General features: G+C 45.2%; 1 protein-coding gene across 1 annotated transcript in view; it reads left to right on the top strand.

Moving 5' to 3' along the window:
* Positions 1 to 22,591, top strand: part of drosha (drosha ribonuclease III) — a 74,614-nt gene extending 52,023 nt beyond the window's left edge. The window contains exons 25-32 of the mRNA XM_034560204.1: positions 2,156 to 2,313; positions 7,031 to 7,136; positions 8,442 to 8,583; positions 10,641 to 10,723; positions 12,248 to 12,351; positions 16,578 to 16,670; positions 17,656 to 17,702; positions 21,911 to 22,591. Coding sequence (XP_034416095.1) covers positions 2,156 to 2,313; positions 7,031 to 7,136; positions 8,442 to 8,583; positions 10,641 to 10,723; positions 12,248 to 12,351; positions 16,578 to 16,670; positions 17,656 to 17,702; positions 21,911 to 22,041 — 864 coding nt within the window. The 3' untranslated portion in view covers positions 22,042 to 22,591. The remainder of the gene's footprint in view (positions 1 to 2,155; positions 2,314 to 7,030; positions 7,137 to 8,441; positions 8,584 to 10,640; positions 10,724 to 12,247; positions 12,352 to 16,577; positions 16,671 to 17,655; positions 17,703 to 21,910) is intronic.

Raw genomic sequence — 22,591 nt, 5'->3', positions numbered from 1 at the left:
TATATATATATATATATATATATATATTTTTAGTCCACGTGAATCTGTGGGTCGATGTCTCTGTTTCATGTCTTTTGGTCCAGCTTACAGTTGTTCCACGCAGAGGTCAATTAGCTGCGTCTAGCAGTTTTTAATTAATGCGCCCATAAGGAATATCTCTTGATTCAACAAAACACGCGCATGCACATATTCTAACGGCGTCTCATTTCTTTGGCTAATGAGCGCAGACGTGAGCGAGCGCGGGAGCATTCAAAGGCGAGCGTCATTTTATTTTATGTATTTTCTTTTTCTTTTGCCGAAGCCGTCTACCTCCTTAACTCGCCGAGCCGTGACGCTAACGTTAAAGACGTGACCTAAAGGGGGGTAAAAAAAACAACAACAACAACCAGATTCTTTCAAGACTCATCATCGTCACGTGGGGGCCTCCGGGAGTCTGCGATGCGGCCGGCTTTACACCAAACCCGGCTTACAGTACGACTGAGTCACCAGAGATATTAATTGACCGTTTGAATCATCAGATTTCGAGGGGAAGGGGGGGGGGGGGAAGCGAGCTGTTTGACTTACAACTTAATGACTAAGAGATTCCATCTGCCGCGCATCATTCTGAGGTTGTTTTTCTTAGGCGGAGTAAAAACATGCACTCTAAACAGGCCCTGGAGCGGCATGCGCTGCAGTCCAGGTTCATCCCATTGAAGGGATTCGTGCAGTATGTGCACAGCTTCTTATTCAAGGGTCCCTGAAGTGGTCACGCTGGTTTTCTGCTGGATACATATTTGCTCGGTTTCTTCTTTTGTTTGTCGTGGATTAATACATATACTTGCAAAAATATAGAAACAGCTCCTTCAGTAAAGTATCAGACATTGAGACTACGAGTGTTATATTACAGACTTAACTGCATTCATATGTATATATTTATATATATATATTTATTTATTTATATATATATATATAAATATGTTTTTATATATATATTTATACACACACATGTATAAATATATATAAAAATAAATATATATAAATAAATATATATATATATTTGAATTTTTATGTATTTATATATATATCACAAATAATGCATAAAAAAACAAACTATTATCTCATCTCTCCACAATATATTTATGAGCTCCCTCAACAGTCATGATCTAGAACTGCAAATGTATGCAGATGATGCTGTTTTCTACACGCATTAAAAAACAGCCAATGTTGCTCACGATATATATATATATATATATATATATATATATATATATATATAAAACATAAAACATATGCAGGTGGACCTCATGATTACCTCATTTAAGATCGTTTGACTGATTTTCACTACAAATAATGTTTTCTTAAAAGAGATGCGATAGACATGATTTATTTTCATGATATTTAGATGATTATCAGGGTATTATAACGGTATAATGGTTGTCGACATTTTAAGTTTGGATTATGTTCTCACTGCACCGTGCTTGCGAAGACGTGCTGAGAAACATGAAGAGAAGAAGAAGAAAAAACACACGAAAAAAAAAAGGTCGAAACAATAATTCACAAGTTGGCAAATATTTTTAAAAAAAACGTCTTTCTCTGGCCAATATAGTCCTCCATGCCCGGCTCCTTTCCCCGTGTGTCTCACCGCGTTACATGTCATAACAGCTGTGAGACCTCTTGCAAACAAACTCTGGGCAAAAAATAAATAAATCATTTAAATTGCTGTAAGGTCCTGGAGAAATACAATTGTCTGACCTTTTTTGAGAATTTTTTAGCCGAGTGTATACTCGCTCAGTAAGTTATTTTATAACCTTATGAATATCATTTTGACGCGCAGCATTCAGGCGATCGGCTTTCTTTTTACGCCTGTTCGTCGTACACACACGGTCCATTCTCGTGAACGCAATATACATCAGGAAGGACCTGAGATTTAAGTGGTTCAAGGGTCACTGTCACTGATGTCTCAGGAAGGCCTTTTTCAAGGACTTTCTTCCATTATGGCGCAAACGTCCACCTGGATTCAAGGATGAACCAATCAGATTTAAGTGGTCCAAAGATCTCTGTGACCTCCTAACCCCAGGATCCAAATGCTAATATCTTGAACGTCTAAGAGGACGAAGTGATCGTAAACCGGTCGGTGGAGGCGCTAATCCGACCTCACTTGTCTCCTCGTCCAAAGGTCCAGGAGCCTCAGACGGACCGGCAGCTCATCGAGACGTCTCCCGTCCTCCAGAAGCTGACCGGCTTCGAGGACTCCATCGGGACTCTGTTCACACATGTGCGTCTTCTGGCCAGAGCCTTCACCTTGAGGACCGTGGGCTTCAACCACCTCACCCTGTGAGTACGCTCGCTGTTTTATATATGTGTGTGTGTGTGTGTGTGTAATGGAGTTACGGCCAATTAAAATGCAAAGTGAGGCACAGAGAGTCGGGCCGGATTTAATTTGCGAGGGTGCTGCAGAAGTAGCCCCCGACTCTGTTTGTTCCCTTCAGAAGCTGATGAGGCATGATGCATTATAATATATAATGCGATCGGAGATGCGGGGAGCTTCATCATACGTCGAGCATTTTAAAATTTGAAGTCTGTCGCGAACGCGGCGGCCTCCACCTCCTCCTCCTCCTCCTCCTACATCATCATCATCATTATATTTGCCCCCCTGCCGCGCGCACATCTCCTTGCAGTCGCCCGCGGACCGCCCGTATAATAAAAGCGATGTCTTGAACGTCACGTTCAAAGCACCTCGGTGAAAGACGGGCCTCAGTTCCTAATCCGAGGGCTTCACGGGAGAGGAAGGAGGTGGGGAGGGGGGGTGGTATCGGTGGTCTGCTTCTACCTGGGAGGCCGTGACCTCAGTGCATCATGGGAAATGGGGTTTAGAAGTTAAAAAAAGGAAAACTAAAATGTCTCTTTCTCATTCATTGCAGCCACATTTTACACTTTTTAAAGCTTCAGTCCACCTTGTGGATTACTGGACTCTCACTCCAATTATTTAAATGTACTTCACATGTACTACTGCAGTAAACTTGTATGTTATTTTTTATTTGGAGGCTCGGGAGGGGGGGGGGTTGTTTTTCTCTGTTAATTGCAACGTTTCACCGAGATGCCGCACACCGACATTGGAAATGTTTTTTCTTCTTCTGCTGCTTCCCTTCTCAACCTTGACATTTGTTCAATAGCCAGCGAAGTTAAGAGACGTCTTGAAATTGATTGGACGACCCGGCCCGGCTCGTTACAAAACACGTCGTCATTGTGTAGCCGCCGCGGCTGAAATACTGCAAAAAAAATAAATAATTGTATTTAATGAGACCTCTCACTCCAATCCGAGGTGTTTCAGATTGTGAGTAAGCGACGGAAGCCGGCCTCCCCTCCGCGCTTTACAACGCAGCACAATGGGGAGTTTGACAGCTGAAGTAAATCAGCCTCGGCAAGCACACCTCTGATGTCTCATTGGCCGGCCGCGCTCTGCAATTGCTTGCCTAGGTTTCACCACAAAGACATCACACACACACACACACACACACACACACACACATCCCACGCGTACAGCACACTGCCGTTCTAATCCATCACTTAGATGTCAAATCTCTCCGCGCTCACGGTCAGCAAAGTCGATTTGAGGTCCAGAAGTCCGTCTCCCGCCGAGCTTTTCCCCGTTGACGACTTTCCAACTCGCGGTTGATGTTTTCATTCTGACTCGTAACCTTTTTTTTTTTTTACTCACAAGATGGGAAAATAAAATAAAAATCTTTTACCTTTTTTTTTTCTTCCTGGAGCCAAAAAAACCCCGAAATAATTAGTATATTTTCAGTCGCCCCATGTTCATTAGCTCGTTTTGTGCCCCGGCCAAAGGCAGGTCGACCTAAATAGAGCCGAGCAACGAAACGCTGAACCGAAACTAGGTCGCGTGCGGACGGGAGAACGAGGTCACGTAGCGGGGGGGGGGGGGGGGGGGCAGGTCAAGGCAACAAGGTAGGCAGCAGATTGAGGGAGACAGGACCCGGGGTTGGCCTTCCCCTTCATGCGCAAATATAGAGGACGGAGCGACCCGGAAGGAAAGCGAGGGCAGCGTGTTGACCCTGTTTAGAGGCGGTGGAGACCGGAGGCGACCATCAGACTGCAGGAATGGAGAGCCGGGGGCCCCGGGGGGTGCTGAGCTTCCTATCTCCTCTCACAGCGGAGGAGCAGGGTGTTGCAAGAATTTCACCAGTGGTAGAGGAGGGGGGGGGGGGGAGATCCATCCCATTTCAAGTTGGCTATCTGTGAAATGAAAGTGTGTGTTGCTGTGCAGCTTTGAGAGTCGCTCTTTGAAACATGTGCACACGTGTTGATATATTTTGCCCATAAACTGAATATAAGAAGAGGACGCAGTCGTCTGGAGGTCACAACTGTTGGTTTGTGAACCGATGGTTCGAACTTGGATTACGGCCGTTGCCATGTTGTTGTTGTTGTTTCGGTTTTTTTTGCAACCAATGGACATATGGTGCCATATTTTGGATGCGGAGGAGCGACCTAGAGACGCCGTATAGGGCTCTGGTGTCGATCTGTCAATCACCTTGTAGCCCCGCCCTAAAGATACCCATGGTTGAAACTAGAGATCGATGTTTACTGAGGGAATAAATCAAGAGAAGTAGAGTCATTTATATAGACTTCTATACAACCAGAGGAGTCGCCCCCTGGTGGTCAGGAGAGAGAATGCAGCTTTAACACATGAAGCATAGACTTCTATACAACCAGAGGAGTCGCCCCCTGGTGGTCAGGAGAGAGAATGCAGCTTTAACACATGAAGCATAGACTTCTATACAACCAGAGGAGTCGCCCCCTGGTGGTCAGGAGAGAGAATGCAGCTTTAACACATGAAGCATAGACTTCTATACAAGCAGAGGAGTCGACCCCCTGGTGGTCAGGAGAGAGAATGCAGCTTTAACACATGAAGCATAGACTTCTATACAACCAGAGGAGTCGCCCTCTGGTGGTCAGGAGAGAGAATGCAGCTTTAACACATGAAGCATGGACTTCTATACAACCAGAGGCTTCACTCGGCAGAACCGTTTCTGGTATATTGTGTTTTTTCTCCCACAATTACATAAAGATTGTTGCTGCTTTATTATCAAACATGATTGCAGACCGTTTCACATTATCTGCGACCAGTTTCAGGTGGAAAATAATGTTTGATGGTGATGATGAATTCCCGTTGGGTAGATGGATCGTTTTACTTTACAGTATTTAAACAAGAAAGCTTCTACGAAGCCTTCTCAATTGACAGTTGTGCTATTACAATGAAAAACGATGTGAACACATTTCATCTAATTTGAAAGAAAAGATTTGACCTTAAGATTTCGTGAGTCCGTTAAATGGCTTGTCTTTAAAAATGTGTCTCCCATCGGTGCCGTGACTTTAGAGCCGAGGAGACGTCGGTCCTCTGCAGAGAAAACACACCGTTTATTTTTTTTTGGTCAAAAGAGGCTCGTGAGATTTCATTACATTGAAGTGCCATTTTGAAGTTGATCTTTCGATGTATTTTATCTCTTTTCTTTCCCCTGTTGCCTTTTTTTGTTTTTTTTAAGCCCCAATAGAATGACCCCGAATGTCCCACAGTTGCTGCAGATTACACATTTGAACCTTCCACAAGCGTATGAAACAAAACAAAAAAAAACACCCTCGTTTCCCTCAGAGCCGAGAGAAGAGAGAGAGGGGGGGGGGGAATAGTTAAAAAGGTGGAGTGAGGCCCGCCGCCCTCTCAGAGCGACCGTTAAAGGTATTTTAGATCAAAGTCAAAGGCGAATAAAGACCTCGGCTGCACACTTTACTTCAATTTCCCCCGCCTTACTGGAGCATTGTGCCTCCGCTGTTGAAGTGAATAAGGGATGGCTCTTTGTGCCGCCTCACACTGCGACGCATTCCTCTTTGACCCCCCCCCCAAATCTATCTCTTCTCCTCTCCTTACCTTTCGTCTCTCCACTATTCCCCCTCCTGCTATGGATCTTGAGAGGAAGAGAAAGAACCTGTTGCCACACATGTACAGTACTGAAGAGCAGCAGGAATGGGGAGATCTCTCTGCCTCCAGCTGGCCACCACCCCTCCTCCTCCTCCTCATCATCATCATCATCATGCCAGCTCAAAAACACACTTTCCTATTACGCAACCGGCCGGCTCTCTCCCCTCCCCCTTTTCGAGACGCCACGGTCCATCGAGAGTTAAAAAAAAAAAAGTTTTCTTTGCGTAAACAATAAGATAATATACATACAGTTACAGTTGCAGCGCTGCTAAAGGTGCTGCTGTTTCAGGCCTTCGGCTCAGATCTCTGTGCCTCAGAAATCGGACAATAAACTTTGACCTTTTATTCCTCTTTGATGTCGGCCTCCTCCTCCTCGTCTTCTACCTCTGCATCTTTCTCTCTCATCTTCCAACATTCCCCTCCTGCGAGGAGCTCATATATATATATATATATAGATGGATATGTGTGCTGAGAGATATATATATATATATATATATATATATACCACCCTGCTTGTAGGGAGGTAAATATACTCTCCCCCCCCCGCCCCCCACCCAATGCTTCCTGCCTGCCTGGCACAGCACCAGCCCCACATCTGCAATGCTAATCTATGCTTCTGTTTAATTAATGAGCTGCCTCTCAGTGATGGGTAGAAAGGCAGAGAGCTGATGTACAGTATCACAGCGCTCGCGCCTTTTTTTTAACTTTATTTTTTTACGTGGAATAGTTAGAAGGCTGAAAGTTGTGTGCACAATTGCTGCTTTTATGACAGGCACAACTCCTGCAGGTGTACCAGAGGCGGCGGCTGCTTCTTCTTCTTCTTCTTCTTCTTCTTCTTCTTCTTCTTCATAGCCGACTTCACCGCTAAGAAAGTCAAAAAGCCCGGTAGAGCCTTTTCATGCCACACTGAGTGGCTGTATAACGCCACATAAGAGGGGTGAGCAGGGAGGGCAGGGCGAGCGCCACGTATCACTCCCCCAATATCCCTTTTCTAACCGATGTGTTTATTTGTCTCCTTCCCTCGCTCCCTCCATCCTCGCTCCCTCTCGTCTCGTCCAGGGGCCACAACCAGAGGATGGAGTTCCTGGGAGACTCGATCATGCAGCTGGTGGCCACAGAGTACCTCTTCATCCACTTCCCCGACCACCACGAAGGACATCTAACGGTAAGCGTGGCACATCGCTTCAAACACACACACACACACACACACACGGTACAAGCTCCTCTCCCATCTACATCTGCATCTTTACACCTGCGTTCTGTGTGAAGCGGCTCAAAAAAAACCTTCTTCTTACACCTCCGTTACCTGGAATGAAGTCACAGCTGTGCTTTTGTTCTTCCCTTCCTTCCTTCCTTCCTTCCTTCCTTCCTTCCCTCCTTCCTGTCAATCTTTTGAATCTCCGAGTGCCAGCCAGGTACTCGCCCCCTTTCCTCCCTCGTCTGTTTTCCACAAAATAACTCCCTTCCCCTCCTCGCCCCCACACTGCGCCTGCATGTTCGCTGTACTCCTTCTGATGGGTATTTCCATGAGACAAAATTGCTCGGTGGTTTTCAGTAGCGCGTCTTTGTCGACGTCGAGCTGTCAAGAAAATAAATAAATAAATAAATGTGTGTGTGTGTGTGTGTGTGAACCCTTCCACGGCTTGTAACACAGGTACAAAGCAGAACGATCACACTTTGAACATGCAAGTCCTTTTTCTGACAGCGTCAGACGGCATTACAGCTCCCCCTTTTCATCCCGACATCAGCACTTCTCTTCAGAAGACGGAGCACTCGAGGCGGGGGGGGGGGGGGGAGAGGGATTGAACTGGGCTAAACCAGAACGAGAACCCTCCTCTGGTTAGGCATCTGTTCGCCTTTCACTCCTTCTAGACGGAGAGGCCCGTGACGTCATTTTGTTTAAAAGCTTCCAGTGGAAGAAAAAAAAAAAAAAAAAAAAAGACTGAAAGCTGAAGCGACGCCTATATGCCCAGGAGTCAAGATGGGGTACGACTGAAATGGATTTCAAATCGGGGAGAAAAGTGCTTATTCAACTAGTGTGTGTGTGTGTGTGTGTGTGTGTGTGTGTGTGTGTATCTACTGTTAAGAAGGGCACATCGCAGCAGGACAGATCCAGACAGTCATATTGCATTCTTTTTGCTTTCTCCCACATCGTGCCGGCTATATTTAACGTGTTTTTTCTTGTTTCCTTTTAGAAACTGTAAATGTACCTCAGCCAAGTCGTAACATGTCGAATGCAATATTCAAAAGGGCGACGGGCGATCTCCCTGAAACATTTACTTCCGCATTTTACCGTTTTTTTTTTTTTTTTTTCTTCTGTCACCGATGAATTATTCCATGTGTGTTTTTTTTTTTTGCCGTACTTACCGTTTTATTTCCGCGTGCGGTTGTTTTTGAGAGTACCTCCAGGGTAAACATGGAAATATTTTGTTTATTTTTTATTTATTTTTTTTACCTTCTCGTCCCGCAGCTCCTGCGCAGCTCGCTGGTGAACAACCGCACGCAGGCCAAAGTGGCGGAGGAGTTGGGCATGCAGGATTTCGCCATCACCAACGACAAAACCAAGCGGCCCGTCGCCCTGCGCACCAAGACGCTCGCCGACCTGCTGGAGTGTATGTTCACGTCTCTTTTTAAATTCGGTTTTGCAGAGAGAAAAATCCGTACGGACCCTTATCAAACCCCCCCTTCCCTAGTCAACCTTTTTTTTTATTTATTATTTGTGTCTCTCTGCGCAGTTTAAAATGGCAGCACGAAGTACCGTTTATTGATTTCTTTGTTCCCTTTGTGTTAGATGTCAAATCCCTTCTCTCGGCTGAAGCCTCTGGAAGATGCTCCCGATGTGCTTTAGTATGACTGGAGCAGTTAGTGATGATTTTGTCTTCCTTTCTATCTATTTTTTATTTATTTTGTATTCCCCCCTCGGCTAAAGCTGCCACAACTAATACTGCTGCTCCTGGTGCTCGACCACCTTGAAATATTTTCTGAGCAGAATGAGCCATAAACTGAAATATGCTTTAGTAAAATAAATGGCCTGGGAAAGACATTTGGCAGGTGGAGGAGACAAAAAAAACCGTTTGGTGTTGTCCGGTGGTCGTTTCATCCGGCCTGGCTTCGGGAGATTTAGCGTCTGGCTTTCAAGATGTTACACCAATTTAGAGCGTCAGAGAGTGTCATAGCTAATGCGTGGGGGAGTAAAAATTAAACCGAAAGACACAGTAGGTTCATCACCGGCCTCACTCCTCTTTATATGCTAAGTGGCGGGAGAGGAAAAAAAGGAAATTAATAACAATAAAATCAAGACTTGAGTGCGCTGCAGGGCAATGGCAGTGAGTAGGTAGCACTCGATGCTCATATTTCAAATACTATCGTACGTTATAATGAGTGTTAGACGTGTTTTTAAACTGGGAGCCGTGGTCCTAGCTGCACAGAGGCAATTTCCTATTTTGGCGGAATGAAAGGTAGAAAGTCAAAGCAGTGTTTATTTACATCACTCATTGCAATAACATTGCATTATTGTCATGTGTACTTATAATAACATGCAGGTGAGCCACACATTCAGGAGGGGATGAAAAGATTGGACAGATACCTGCTTATTCTCTTTTATATAAATTTATATATTTATTTATATTTATTTATATATATATTTATTTTTATTAATAAAAATCAAACAAACGTAATTGGAGACAAAATTATATAATTTTTTTTCATTTAATCTATTGGGGGGGGGGGGGAGGGGTTAAACTTTTAAAACCACAATGCTAAAGGGAGTTTTTTGGGCGGATGGGATTGAGACACACTGCAGTCCTCATTAGGCCAACAAAGAGCGCTAGCAGCGACAGGGACTGCAATACATCCAAGATAGGTGTGTGTGTGTGTGTGTGTGTGTGTGTGTGTGTGTGTGTGTGTGTGTGTGTGTGTGTGTGTGTGTGTGTGTGTGTGTGTGTGTGTGTGTGTGTGTGTGTGTGTGTGTGTGTGTGTGTGTGTGAGGGGGCCCCTTGATATGCAGGCTTGAAGTGCTTCATATCATTTGCCTTTCAAATGATCTTTTTCAAAGTTGGAGTCCTGGGCAGACTTGATGACACGGGGATACGGGGTGGTGGCGGCGCGGGGGGTCAGCGGTGGGAAATGAGTGCATATGAAGAGTCGTCCCCTGCAGCTACGGCGGACCCTCGCTGGCCTCCCGGAATATTACCTATTATTCTTCTCGGAGATGAGTTGGACGGCGCCGGCAGCCAATGGAGGAGGAAAACAAAGACGACACCCGGCCACCCACTGCTTACATTTCCAATCTTTTTTTTTTCTTCTTCTTCTTCTTTTCTTTCCCAGTTCACTTTGTCAGCCGGTTGCTCTCAATTCAGCCGGACATGCAGTTTTATCTTATATATATATATATATATTGTGTAGATGTTTCTGTGAACTCTGTGTGGCCTTCGCTGTAGCAATTTCCTGGAGAAATGGAGAAAAAAGCAGGAAAACTCGAGAGCCATCTTTTCAAAATTGTTTACATTAACATCCCATGCACCTGGACGGCCACCGCTGAGCCTCTGGTCTTTGTTATAGTTTCAACTTGTTAAGCAGAGCAGAAGAAAACGCCACGCATCAACCCATCCTTCATTGCTTCTTTTTTGTTTCTAATTGCTGTCTTTATTCCCCCCCCCCCCGTCTGCAGCTTTCATCGCCGCTCTCTACATTGACAAAGACCTGGAGTACGTGCACACCTTCATGAACGTCTGCTTTTTTCCCCGGCTGAAGGTGAGGCCCCTATTGATAGTTCGCTCGCCGCTCGCACCCGATCAATGAGCCGCCCAGTCGGGCACCCTTCGGAGAGAGAGAGAGAGAGAGAGAAAAGAAACCGGGGGAAGATGATTAGGAGGGAGCTAATGGCTGCGCCCTAATGGCGGCGGCATCGACGCGAGGCCCCCGCGGGCTGTTGAATGGCTCTCGCCGACGGCGCCTTTGATCGCTATTTTAGTGACCTCCTAATGGGAATCGCGAGAGCTGTCGTCAGCCTCTCGCTATTGGTGTCGAGAATCGGCGATGGCCGAGGGTTCTCAGGCGTCGGATAAATGGAGCAAAACTTCTCCCGCGGCACGGATGTGAGTGACGGACGAAAAAAAAAGGGGAGGGGAATCGCTTTGTTCTCGAATCGTCCGAATATAGATAGAGTAGCTCTAAGAAAGAAGGCACAAACCATCACACAGTATGCCATAACTGAACTGGGCATGCGCGCTGGCGTGCGAGTACCCAACACACAGCGCGGACCTCTTCCCTGTGAAGCCGCTGCATTGGTCTGATACGCCATGCTAATTGCTGTCTTGGTGTGCCTCTCCGGGGAGAAATCCCCGTCTCTGGAAGGAGCTGAGCTTTGCGTCACGGTCGCTGCGAAAGAGAGAGAGAGAGAGCACCTCATTTCCACTTCCAAGAGAAAAGTTGCACCAAAAAAAAAAACAGCCAGCGTGTCTCCTTACACAAGCCTTCTGGAAAACCACGGCGCCGCTTCATCCAATTTGGATGGGAATATAGGGGCGAGAAAAAAAAAAAAAACCCGGGGACGTAAATGCTGCTTTCCTTGTGTTTCGTTCCCTGTTTTGTCCTCGCGAAATAAAAACGGCGTAGCGCATAGCTAGCTCTTTTTTAAAAAAAAACAGTCTAATGCCTTCTGCTTTAGGCTAAAGGGGTAGTAGAAGCCCAACCCCCCCCCCCCCCCCCCCCCCAGAGAGAGGAAAAGTGGGAAGGAGGGAAAGCGAAAGAGTGGGAGAGCGCAAGCAGCAGAAGCAGAAGCACTCTTTGTAGAAAATTAATAGGAGCAGACAGTTCTGGATTCAAAGTCTGCCATTTTTATGACGAGACGGGCCCTCCCCGTTAATGGAAGGGCTTTTAGAAGTCCCCCTTGGATAAGAGAAATGTATCAGGGCTGCACACCTGGGAGAATCCCAGACGCTCTTTTATCTCTGGCCGGGGATTGGCTTTTGTCTTAAGTAGCCTTTGATTTGTGCTCACCGCGAAGACACAGATGGAGAGCCAGTCAGGGAGAGAGAGAGAGCAAATAAGTGAGTGCAAAAGGAGGGGAGGGAGGGGAGGGGGGGGGGGGAGGTCATGGCAAAAATGAAATAAAAGCATGAGCGGCCGAGAGAGAGAGCTGGGGCTGATTTATTTTTATTTTTGTTGTTGTTATTTCTTGCGTTTGTGATTCTTTGACAGAAGTTTTGCACAAAAAGAATAAAGAATAAGTTTGGTGACGTGTGCGTGTTCTGTTTTTGGTCTCCGCGTCGTTAGGAGTTCATCCTGAACCAGGACTGGAACGACCCCAAGTCTCAGCTGCAGCAGTGCTGTTTGACCCTGAGGACGGAGGGCAAGGAGCCCGACATCCCGCTGTACAAGTAAGAGCTATTTGAAGCTGGCGCTGACAACAACACTTTTATCTGCCGAGTCTTATACTGCGAGTTCTGTTTAGAGTTACAGTATATCTTCCTTTCTGGAAGTGAGGTTTTTATTTGATGATCTTGCTTGGTGGATGGATCTAGAAGTACTTAATATATGAAGTAGACAATATGGATAATTAAGTGGTTTCAAACCTTTTTGTTCCCCCACTTCCTTGTTGGATAAATTCAAATTGTGTACTTGAATTTCTGAAATCCTTTATCAACGCCATTAATCAATTAATCATAGCTAACTATGAATCCTTTACTTGTAAAAACTATTTCAACTATTGAACCTTTACTTTTAGCTAACTATTTAACCTTTACTTTTAGCTAACTATTTAACCTTTACTTTTAGCTAACTATTTAACCTTTACTTTTAGCTAACTATTTAACCTTTACTTTTAGCTAACTATTTAAACTATTCAACCTTTACTTTTAGCTAACTATTTAACCTTTACTTTTAGCTAACTATTTCAACTATTGAACCTATTGAACCTTTACTTTTAGCTAACTATTTCAACTATTGAACCTTTACTTTTAGCTAACTATTTCAACTATTGAACCTTTACTTTTAGCTAACTATTGAACCTTTACTTTTAGCTAACTATTGAACCTTTACTTTTAGCTAACTATTTCAACTATTGAACCTTTACTTTTAACTAACTATTGCACCTTTACTTTTAGCTAACTATTTAAACTATTCAACCTTTACTTTTAGCTAACTATTTCAACTATTGAACCTTTACTTTTAGCTAACTATTGAACCTTTACTTTTAGCTAACTATTTAACCTTTACTTTTAGCTAACTATTTAAACTATTGAACCTTTACTTTTAGCTAACTATTTAAACTATTCAACCTTTACTTTTAGCTAACTATTGAACCTTTACTTTTAGCTAACTATTTAAACTATTGAACCTTTACTTTTAGCTAACTATTTAAACTATTCAACCTTTACTTTTAGCTAACTATTTAACCTTTACTTTTAGCTAACTATTTCAACTATTGAACCTTTACTTTTAGCTAACTATTTCAACTATTCAACCTTTACTTTTAGCTAACTATTTCAACTATTGAACCTTTACTTTTAGCTAACTATTTCAACTATTCAACCTTTACTTTTAGCTAACTATTGAACCTTTACTTTTAGCTAACTATTTCAACTATTCAACCTTTACTTTTAGCTAACTATTGAACCTTTACTTTTAGCTAACTATTTCAACTATTCAACCTTTACTTTTAGCTAACTATTTAAACTATTGAACCTTTACTTTTAGCTAACTATTTAACCTTTACTTTTAGCTAACTATTCAACCTTTACTTTTAGCTAACTATTTAAACTATTGAACCTTTACTTTTAGCTAACTATTCAACCTTTACTTTTAGCTAACTATTTAAACTATTGAACCTTTACTTTTAGCTAACTATTTAACCTTTACTTTTAGCTAACTATTTCAACTATTGAACCTATTGAACCTTTACTTTTAGCTAACTATTTCAACTATTGAACCTTTACTTTTAGCTAACTATTTCAACTATTCAACCTTTACTTTTAGCTAGCTATCCAACCTTTACTTTCAACTAACTATTTCCTCAGTTAATCCTTTACTTGTCACTACCTATTTTACTATTTACAGTTAATCCATTACTTGTATCTACTGTAACTTTTATCCGTGACTTTAAGCTCGTAATTTGAACGGTTTCACTATTTCATCTTTTCATGCACTCTCAACATGAGGTGTTCAGGTACAGCTGACTCGATATGTAGACATATATATTTAAATTAGAAAAAAATATATTTTGTTATGGGGGTAATCATTGGTCTGTTACACCCATAGACATTAAAGACAGTTCACAAATGAATATTGTCTAACAGTACACATTGTCATATCTCCCAATCCTACATGTTATTTGAATTAAAAAATACATATGTTTGAAAAACATGCACGTGTGCGCCATTGAAAGCGTCTAAAAGGCCTTCTCCCTCCCTTCGAATGACCCAGTCGGGCGTCACATGGGCCTCGATGCACATTCAGAGAAAATGGGCAGGGACATAATTTACAGGACTGTTCTCTCCGCCGGTCCACAGACGTTGTGAATGGCCGTGTAAAGGTCTCTGTTGTCGTGATGTATAAACATGCCCGGAGAGACCTCTTATTTGACAAAAGGTCAAGGACCAAGTGTCATTTGACAGAATGCTTTCTGAGAGCTGTCGTGAAGGGTTGCGTTTGTCGCCATGGAAACTGACAAACAGTGTTTTCTCTGACAGAAGAGAGAAAGGAAAAAAAAAAAAATGAGGGTCAAGCCGGACGCGCAAGGGTGGTTATAGACGGAGCGTTTTTTTTTGTGTGTGTGTACCGCGAATTCCACAATCTGACATTGAAGCATCTTCCACGTCTTTTTCAGAGCTCCTCTGTTTTATTATTCCATCGACAGAATTCGAAAGGCTTTTTGCCTCGAGTGCAATTTACTTGCCGGGGTTTGTCGTGTTCGACTTATGGCGCTGCCGAATGACTCTTGAGCAACCCCCTGAAGAGATGACCCGACGGTCGATAAGCCAGAGTCATGGACCTTTTTATAGCCTTTAAAGGCGTCAAGTCTTTAAATGGACTGCGTTGTGCCTCTTTTTTTAACCTTTTTAGCGGACAGAGCACTTTAATTTTACTCTCCTTCTCTCACACACACATTCGTACACCTGCTCAAGGACACTTCGACTATGCGTACGGGGGAGCGAGTGAGAGAGAGCGAGGGATGGAACCGCCAACCTTGTGGTCAAAAGGACGAAAAACCGCTGAATCTCCCGAGTCCCAGACGCCCACTGACAGACGGACTCTGTCTCACTTCTGTTGCACAAGGAGCAGAGAAACGGAGGGTGAGACGAGAGAGTGAGTCAGAGAGAGAGAGAGAGAGAGGCTAAATGACCGAGGGAAGGTGGGGAAGGACACATAGAGAGGGGGGGGGGGGGGGGGGGTGGAGTTAATGCATTGAGCCCCTTTGCTCAATGTTCCTAGGTGAGTGTGTCTGCTTGATGACAGATTTGCACCTCAACCCCAGCACCATCGCTTTACTTTACATCTCGTCTGGGCAGGACACACACACACACACACACACACACACACACACACACACACACACACACACACACACACACTCTTACATTGTGCAGAGAGATCGGCCTGCAACTATCTGCACAGACCCTCTGAGGTGCCTCTCCTCCCTCGCGCCCTTCGGTCCCTGTGCATCCTTGACAACTTTCCTTTTCTTTTTTTTTCCCGTCCTATTTATTCTTTTGGGGGGTGTTGTTTTAATTTCCGGGGGTCAACGCATTTACCCCCCCCCCGTTTGAGATCTGTCCGTAAAAACGTCGCGCAGATGCTCTTCCTTTTCGGTTTGTAAGCGAGAAAATGGCCGCTGAATTATTGATAAAAGCGTCATAAGTGACCACATTGCATTAAAAATGGATCGCTCTCCTGAAATAAGTAAATTGTCCGTGAATAATTTAGGTGTACTCGCGAAAGCTCGGGCCATGAGATGTTTATACTAATGTTAACATTTTCAAACGTCGCCCCAAGTTTTTGTCTGGTGTCTCGTCCTCGCTGTTCCCCGCAGAACCAACTTGACAGCTCCGTTTATTTATTTATTTCCCCCGTCCCCGTCGTAAATGAAGTACATCTGTAAATGAGGAGTCGGGCGACGCGTCGGTCCCTCTTTAGCTCCGTCATTGTTCATCCTCCCAGCGCTGCGAAGGCCCCCCCCCCCCCCCCATCCTCAAAGACTATTGTTCAATCTTTGATTTCAATCCCTCTCCCGACGTGACATTCCTTTAACCAAACAGAGATCTCGGCATCTGAAGATGATGGGCGTTGGGAGCTGAGGAGGCTTTAAAAAAAAAAAAAAAAAAAGTTGTTTTTCTATGTCCCTCGGATGCTCTCAAAGCACGCCACTGATTCCCGTCCCCTCAGCCCGCCGCTTGAGAGGAATTATATTTGTTCCAATTGAAAACTTTTTCTCTCTCTCCCTCACCTCTTTTTTGTTGTTGTGTTATTTCTCCGAAGGACGAGTGTCCTTGTGCCTCTCTTTCTCTCCCCCGGGTGTTGTTGTTGTTATTATTGCTCAACTCGACCCCTCCCTCCTCCTCCTCCTCCCCTGCGTCATCCCAATAACATCTCCGTTTGAAATTCGCAGGACCCTGCAGACCGTCGGGCCCTCGCACGCCCGCACCTACACCGTGGCCGTGTACTTCAAAGGGGAGCGAATCGGCTGTGGCAAAGGCCCAAGGTGAGTGAGAGGGTGGGGTTTAATGTGCCTGCTTAAATGGGCTCAAGAATAATGGATGTGCCTTGTTGTTTTATTTATATTGATGGTGTTTATTACAGCAATTAAGCTCTCGCTAGCCTATTCTATCGGAGGGGAGGGGGGGGGGGGGGGGGGGGGGGGGGGGGGGGGACGTTATGCAGAATGAAAACCGATCGATTCGCTATCGATTTCCCGTAAATTGCGCGGTGAAATATCACTTCTGTGGCCAGGTGACACTGTATGCGTGCAACAACAACAATAACAACAACAATAATAGGCCAGCGTTGTGTTTGCCCGTGTGTGTGTGTGTGTTTGTGTCTTTCTGTTTGACTGCACACCTTTTGTGTGCGCTCGCACACTGGCGCTTTTGTAAAGCAAAGAAAGTGAATCTCCGCGCCAAGGCCCTTTTTCAGGGTTGGAGGGGTTGACAATAAAGCTGCAGCTGAGCCTGCGAGAAATGAAACGTAAATCCATCACACACACACACACACACACACACACACACACACACGCTCCACATGTGAAAGCGCTCCCTCTTGCTTTAAGCTGGCGATAACTTTGTCCCTTCCACAGGATCTTTGACAGCTTACTGTTTTTGTATTTACATGACTTAAGCTCCCAGCCACCTCCGCTGCCGGGCTATGATCACGCAGCCCATAATATACATACAGATATATGTATATGTATGTGTGTGTGTGGAGGGGACGGTGAGATGCCGGCGTAAACAGTGTGCCCGGCGCCGAGCCGCCAACAGGCTTACCTTTTGGAAATGTGTGCACCGTGCTACCTGGGATTGTTCGGCAAAAAGGGCTCTTTCAAAACAAATATAAAGCACTCCTGATAATCCTCTCAATAGTGTGTGTGTGTGTGTGTGTTTTGACAAAAAATCAAAAAAGGGACATTTTGAATATGCTAAAGACCTTTTCTCCCTCTTCCTCTGTCTCCCTCTCCGTCTCCTCTAATCTAGCATCCAACAGGCGGAAATGGGAGCTGCGATGGATGCGCTCGAGAAATGTGAGTTGTTTGGCAACGCGAACCTCTTCCGCGCGCACACACACACACACACACACACACACATTCACACTTTAAGCCTTTCACACGCTTTGCCTCAGCGTTGAATATTAGCCTTGGCTGTACAGTATGCAAGATGGCTGGCAGAGAGCTGTGGCCTGACCAGCCGGTTGGCTGCGACATGTAGGACATTAGGCTGTTTGAAGTGCTCGCCCAGAGCACAGGCAGGGGACCCAGCCAGGGATGGAGAGAACCAGTGAAAGGAGAGCGGGGGTGGGTGGGGGGGCTGAGCATCCTCAACCATGTCGATCATCCCGAGAGAGCGCGGGAAGTAAAGTGTGTGTGTGTGTGTGTGTGTGTGTGTGTGTGTGTGGGGCCCGTTTCGCCCGGCGCTCCTCTTCAGATTTAAAGTGTGTGTGCGTGCTGCTTCGCTCCTCGGCTGTTTTTCATCTCGTCATCAACCGCCTCTTAAAGGAAAAATAGACAGTGGCTTTTTTTAGGCATTTTCAAAGTCTCATTAGCTGCCAAGTCCCCCCCCCCCCCCCCCCCCCCACACACACACACACACACACACACACACACAAATACAATTATAGGGCTCTGGGAAACACATCCGCGAGGCCGTTTCCATCTTCTCCCAATTCGTATATCCAGTATACTCCATGCATATGCATGCGGATGCATAATATCGTGCATTACAGTGCTGCTTTTTTGGGACCCCCCCTCCCACCCCCCCCGTGACCGCGCCATTAATCAAATGTCCGATTTGTTCTTTACTGAACTAATTAGCTTGGGGGCGAGCTCAGCGGGAACGAGCCCGTAGAGGGCGCGAGGGTCAAAACGTTGATTTCGAGTTTTTTGTTTTTATGAAACATTAGCATTGCGGCGGCATCACGTAAAGCCCCCCCTCCCTCCCTCCCTCCTTATCAGGGGGCGTAGTTCAGTGCACACTCTCTCTCTCGTGTCTTCCCCACTCCCTTAATTCGTCCCATTTCCTCTCCCCAGTGTACACCTCTGTCACCATGATTGATAGATGCTCATTGCTAGTAAATGACCCCCCCCCCCCCCCCTCATAAATTGCTGTTTCGTGTGGCTAGATTAGCGCTGCTTTTTCTTTTTCTTTTTTTTTAAAGGTCAGTTAATTTAAAAATCAGCTTCTTTAAAGTCTTCTTTCCTTTCGGCGCTAAAATGGGCTTTTAGTTTGACTTTTCTATTTGTTAAAGCTCGGCGCACTCGTTCCCCCCCCCCCCCCCCCGAAGTGACCCTGTCAATTACGCCCAGTTAATTAATTGTCGGCGGAGGAGGCTGCGCACTTTCTTTTTTTTTTTTTTTTTTAAAGATCACCAATATTGTGATATGAGAGACTAAAATGGGAACAAAGTTCGCTGCAAACTCCTCCGCGAGTGAGTTGAGTTTCCAGGTAGCTTCTCTCAATAGAGGGTGACCTTTCAGGTCAGTCAGCGGGGTTTCCAACGCGCCTCTGCAGGGCTTTTTTTCTTTTTACATTTCATTACCTGACGGGCCCATTAAACGTTAACCAAGGGGACCGGGGAGAGGAAGATGAGTGCAAACAAATGGAGCTGAGAGCGGCCAGGTAGGTGGGTTCCTCGGGTTCCTCGGGTTCCTCGGGTTCCTCGGTCTCTTGTTTTTAAAGACTCCACACACTCCCCTTCACACAGTTTTTTAATAGCTTGTTTTCTCAAACAATGCAATAGCTGTTGAATGAGAATAAGGAGCGGCGGTCTGGATAGTCGCTGGAAGGCGGGGTGCAGGGGGGGGACTCCTTTTTTCTTCTCCCCTCAGCTTTCACTAAACCCCTTAATCTCCGGATAAAACCACTGGGTGGATATAGGCAAAGTAAAGTACAGTGTGCGGGGGATCTCCATTCACGACTTGAGCTTTTTGTGTGGCCTTTGGCACGGCGCGGAAAATCCCCTCATCAACGCCACCGCCGGCTCGCTGGCCGGTCGGGTTGTTCCCGAGCTCCAGGGGGTTGTGGGGCTGATCCGTCGTTACAGAGTCCACCATCCAGCTGCTGAGTGGGCGAGGCCGAGGCCCCTCCCACCCGAAGGCCTGACACCCCCCCGGGGGGGGTGATCGGGTGGGGTGCTTCTCTCCACATCGCCCAACTCAGCCTGAAGGGTAAAAAGCCTTGCGTATTCTTTAGCGGCCATGTTTTACTGGGCGCCTGCTCCCTTTTGTGACGCATGTTAAACAATGTAAATGGCCGAAGCCTTTTTTATATATATATATATATATATATATATATATATATATATATATATATATATATATATATTTATTTTTTTCTCCACGCCTCCTCGACTGCGTTGTTCTCAAGTCATCTTCCGGGGGAAAAAGACGGTAGTTTCCATATTTTAACTGCAATATGTAGTTTTCTCTCCAAAACGCTCACCGAAAGCATATTGAAATATAGGGTTTGTGTACACGTGTGTGTGTTTGTTTGTGTGTGTGTTTGTTCGTGTGTGTGTGTGTGTGTGTGTGTGTGTGTGTGTGTGCGCGTTCTTTCTCCAGGATTTCTTTCCCTTCTTTCATTCCTTTTTGGATAGCGTATTGCCGTTCTCTTGCACTTTTCCTCCCCGTTGCCATAATGACGATGAATCAGCATTGCAAGAAGAAGAAGAAGAAGAGCATCCTCCTCTTCTATTGAGCAGACCGGCTTATTATTTGTCGAGGTTTGCACGGTGATGGTCAGCGACCGGAAAAACTGCACAGTCAGCGGGTTTGACACGAACCCGCCGGTTTTTAAATTAAAGTGTGCTCTGGAAAAGGGACCCAGTGATGTAAACACTTAATGGGGAATTACCTGAGCTCTAAATAACAAAAACACTCGGCCGGTGGGTTGAAATCGTGCTGCCGTGTCTCTGAATGAGATGGTTTAAATGGTATCGCTGACACCGAAGGATTAAAATGTGGCTTTTTATTGGTTGTGGGAAGTATCCGACGTTCTGTAACTCGAGCTGAAACCCATTGATTGATTAGTTGATGAATTATTCTGGTCATCATTTCAAGCGAAACCAGTGGAAAAGCCCCAAATTCTCTGCTTTTCCCCGTTTGATATCATCGCAAATTGGATATCTGATAGATAAGAAGAAGAACTTGTTACAGGCACTTTATATATATATATATATATATATATATATATATATATATATATATATATATATATATATATATATATATATATATATCGCAGAGAATAAACGATGAACGGATCAATCAAAGAACTTATCAGAAGATGAATTGGTCATTAGAGAGAAAAACACTAATTTGATTCATTGATTTATAAAAATTAATTGGCATCAATTTGGATTAAAAGAATAATTGTCTGATTCCAGTTTCTCAAACGTGTATTTTGATGGTTTTCTTCCTCCTTTGTTTTGGACTCGTCGGCGTTTTAATGGGCTCGTTTCACATTTAGGAGCAAATTATTGTTTGACAGCCTTTAGATGCAGTACCAACCATGACCACCAGGGCTGTCTTTATATAGAAAGTATTGCGGCGACTCCGTTAAAGACATAGCACCTCTCTCTAGAAACACTTCTATGGCCTCGATCACTCGTTTGAGAGTTCAAAAGAGGTTTCGAGCACCTTTTTTCCCGGTTGACGGCCCTCACCTGCCAGATTCACTCGTTACCGTGGATACCTTCCTGCATCCACTTTTTGTGTTGGCCCAGAACTTGAGTTTTTGTGGCCAAGTTGGCATTTAAAATGGAGACTTCAGAACTCCCCGCCCCCCCTCCCTTTTTGGAAACTAACGGCCGATGTCGCCAACGTTCATTCTCGCCGACGGTCGTCAACAAGTCGGCGCATTCGGCATCCCTAAATGAGGCCTGGCAACCGGCGGGTTTTCTATTTAGAGCTTTTTTTCGAAAAGCAGCGCTTTCAGTGGCCGTCTTGCTTATCCGACTGCGACGGCGAACATCTCGCCGAGAAGCGCTCGCTCGTAATCTCGGATCTCTCGCCGGCCGCCGTGCCCCGAAAACCAAAACGAGGCGACCGTGTCGGTTCCTCGTCGTTATGGATGTGGTCGCAACGCGAGGAGTTCAATCGTTGGACCTCGCGGATCGACGCTCGTCCGTGCGGTTCGAGGCCCTAAATATGGAGCCCAGTTGGAGACTGACCTTGTTTCTTCACACCCTCTTTGTCTCTCTCTCTCTCTCTCTCTCTCTCTCTCTCTCCCCCCCCAGATAACTTCCCGCAGATGGCTCATCAGAAGCGCTTCATCGAGCGGAAATACAGGCAGGAGCTGAAGGAGATGAGACGAGAGCGCGAGCGGCAGGAGAAGGAGACCGACGAGCCGGATGAATCCAGGAAGTGACAGCGCCCAATTTTCAGTTGTTTTTTTTTGGGTGGTCGGCCCAATCGCGAGCCACGCATCTCACACCCCCCACCCCCGCCACCCCCCTCCTCCTGCAGATGTGGCAGCTGTCCATGCTCGATTGCAGACGTCGGGTCGTGGAGCTGTAATAGTTTACTAACTCTCCTCAAAGTTCTACAGCTGAGGGTTTTAGTCAAGTCGAGATTAGTTTGTTTTTTTCTTTGTCCTCGATTCTCCAATTCGAGAGTGCGTCAGAAGGCAGAAGTCAGAAGTGGAGCGAGAGGCCGTCGTGTTTTTATGCCGTTTAGCACTGCGGCGCCGTCAAAGGGGGCCTCGTGCCGTCTTATGTTTATGTTTGTTATGCCTCGTCTTTAAATAATGAGTTTGCCTTTTAAATCCAAAACCACAGCGGGAAGTTCACGACGTTACGCCCCAAAAATAAATAAATACAGACATGGTTTTTTTAAATTTTTTTTAAACGAAGTACGAAATGCTAATAAATAAACCATCTGATCTCATACTGTAAATAAAGTTTCACATCAACAGTCTG

The sequence above is a fragment of the Cyclopterus lumpus genome, chromosome 20 (assembly GCF_009769545.1).
Source record: "Cyclopterus lumpus isolate fCycLum1 chromosome 20, fCycLum1.pri, whole genome shotgun sequence".
NCBI lineage: Eukaryota > Metazoa > Chordata > Actinopteri > Perciformes > Cyclopteridae > Cyclopterus > Cyclopterus lumpus.
Note: the sequence above shows the minus strand (reverse complement) of the source record. Positions and strands in the feature narration are given on the sequence as shown.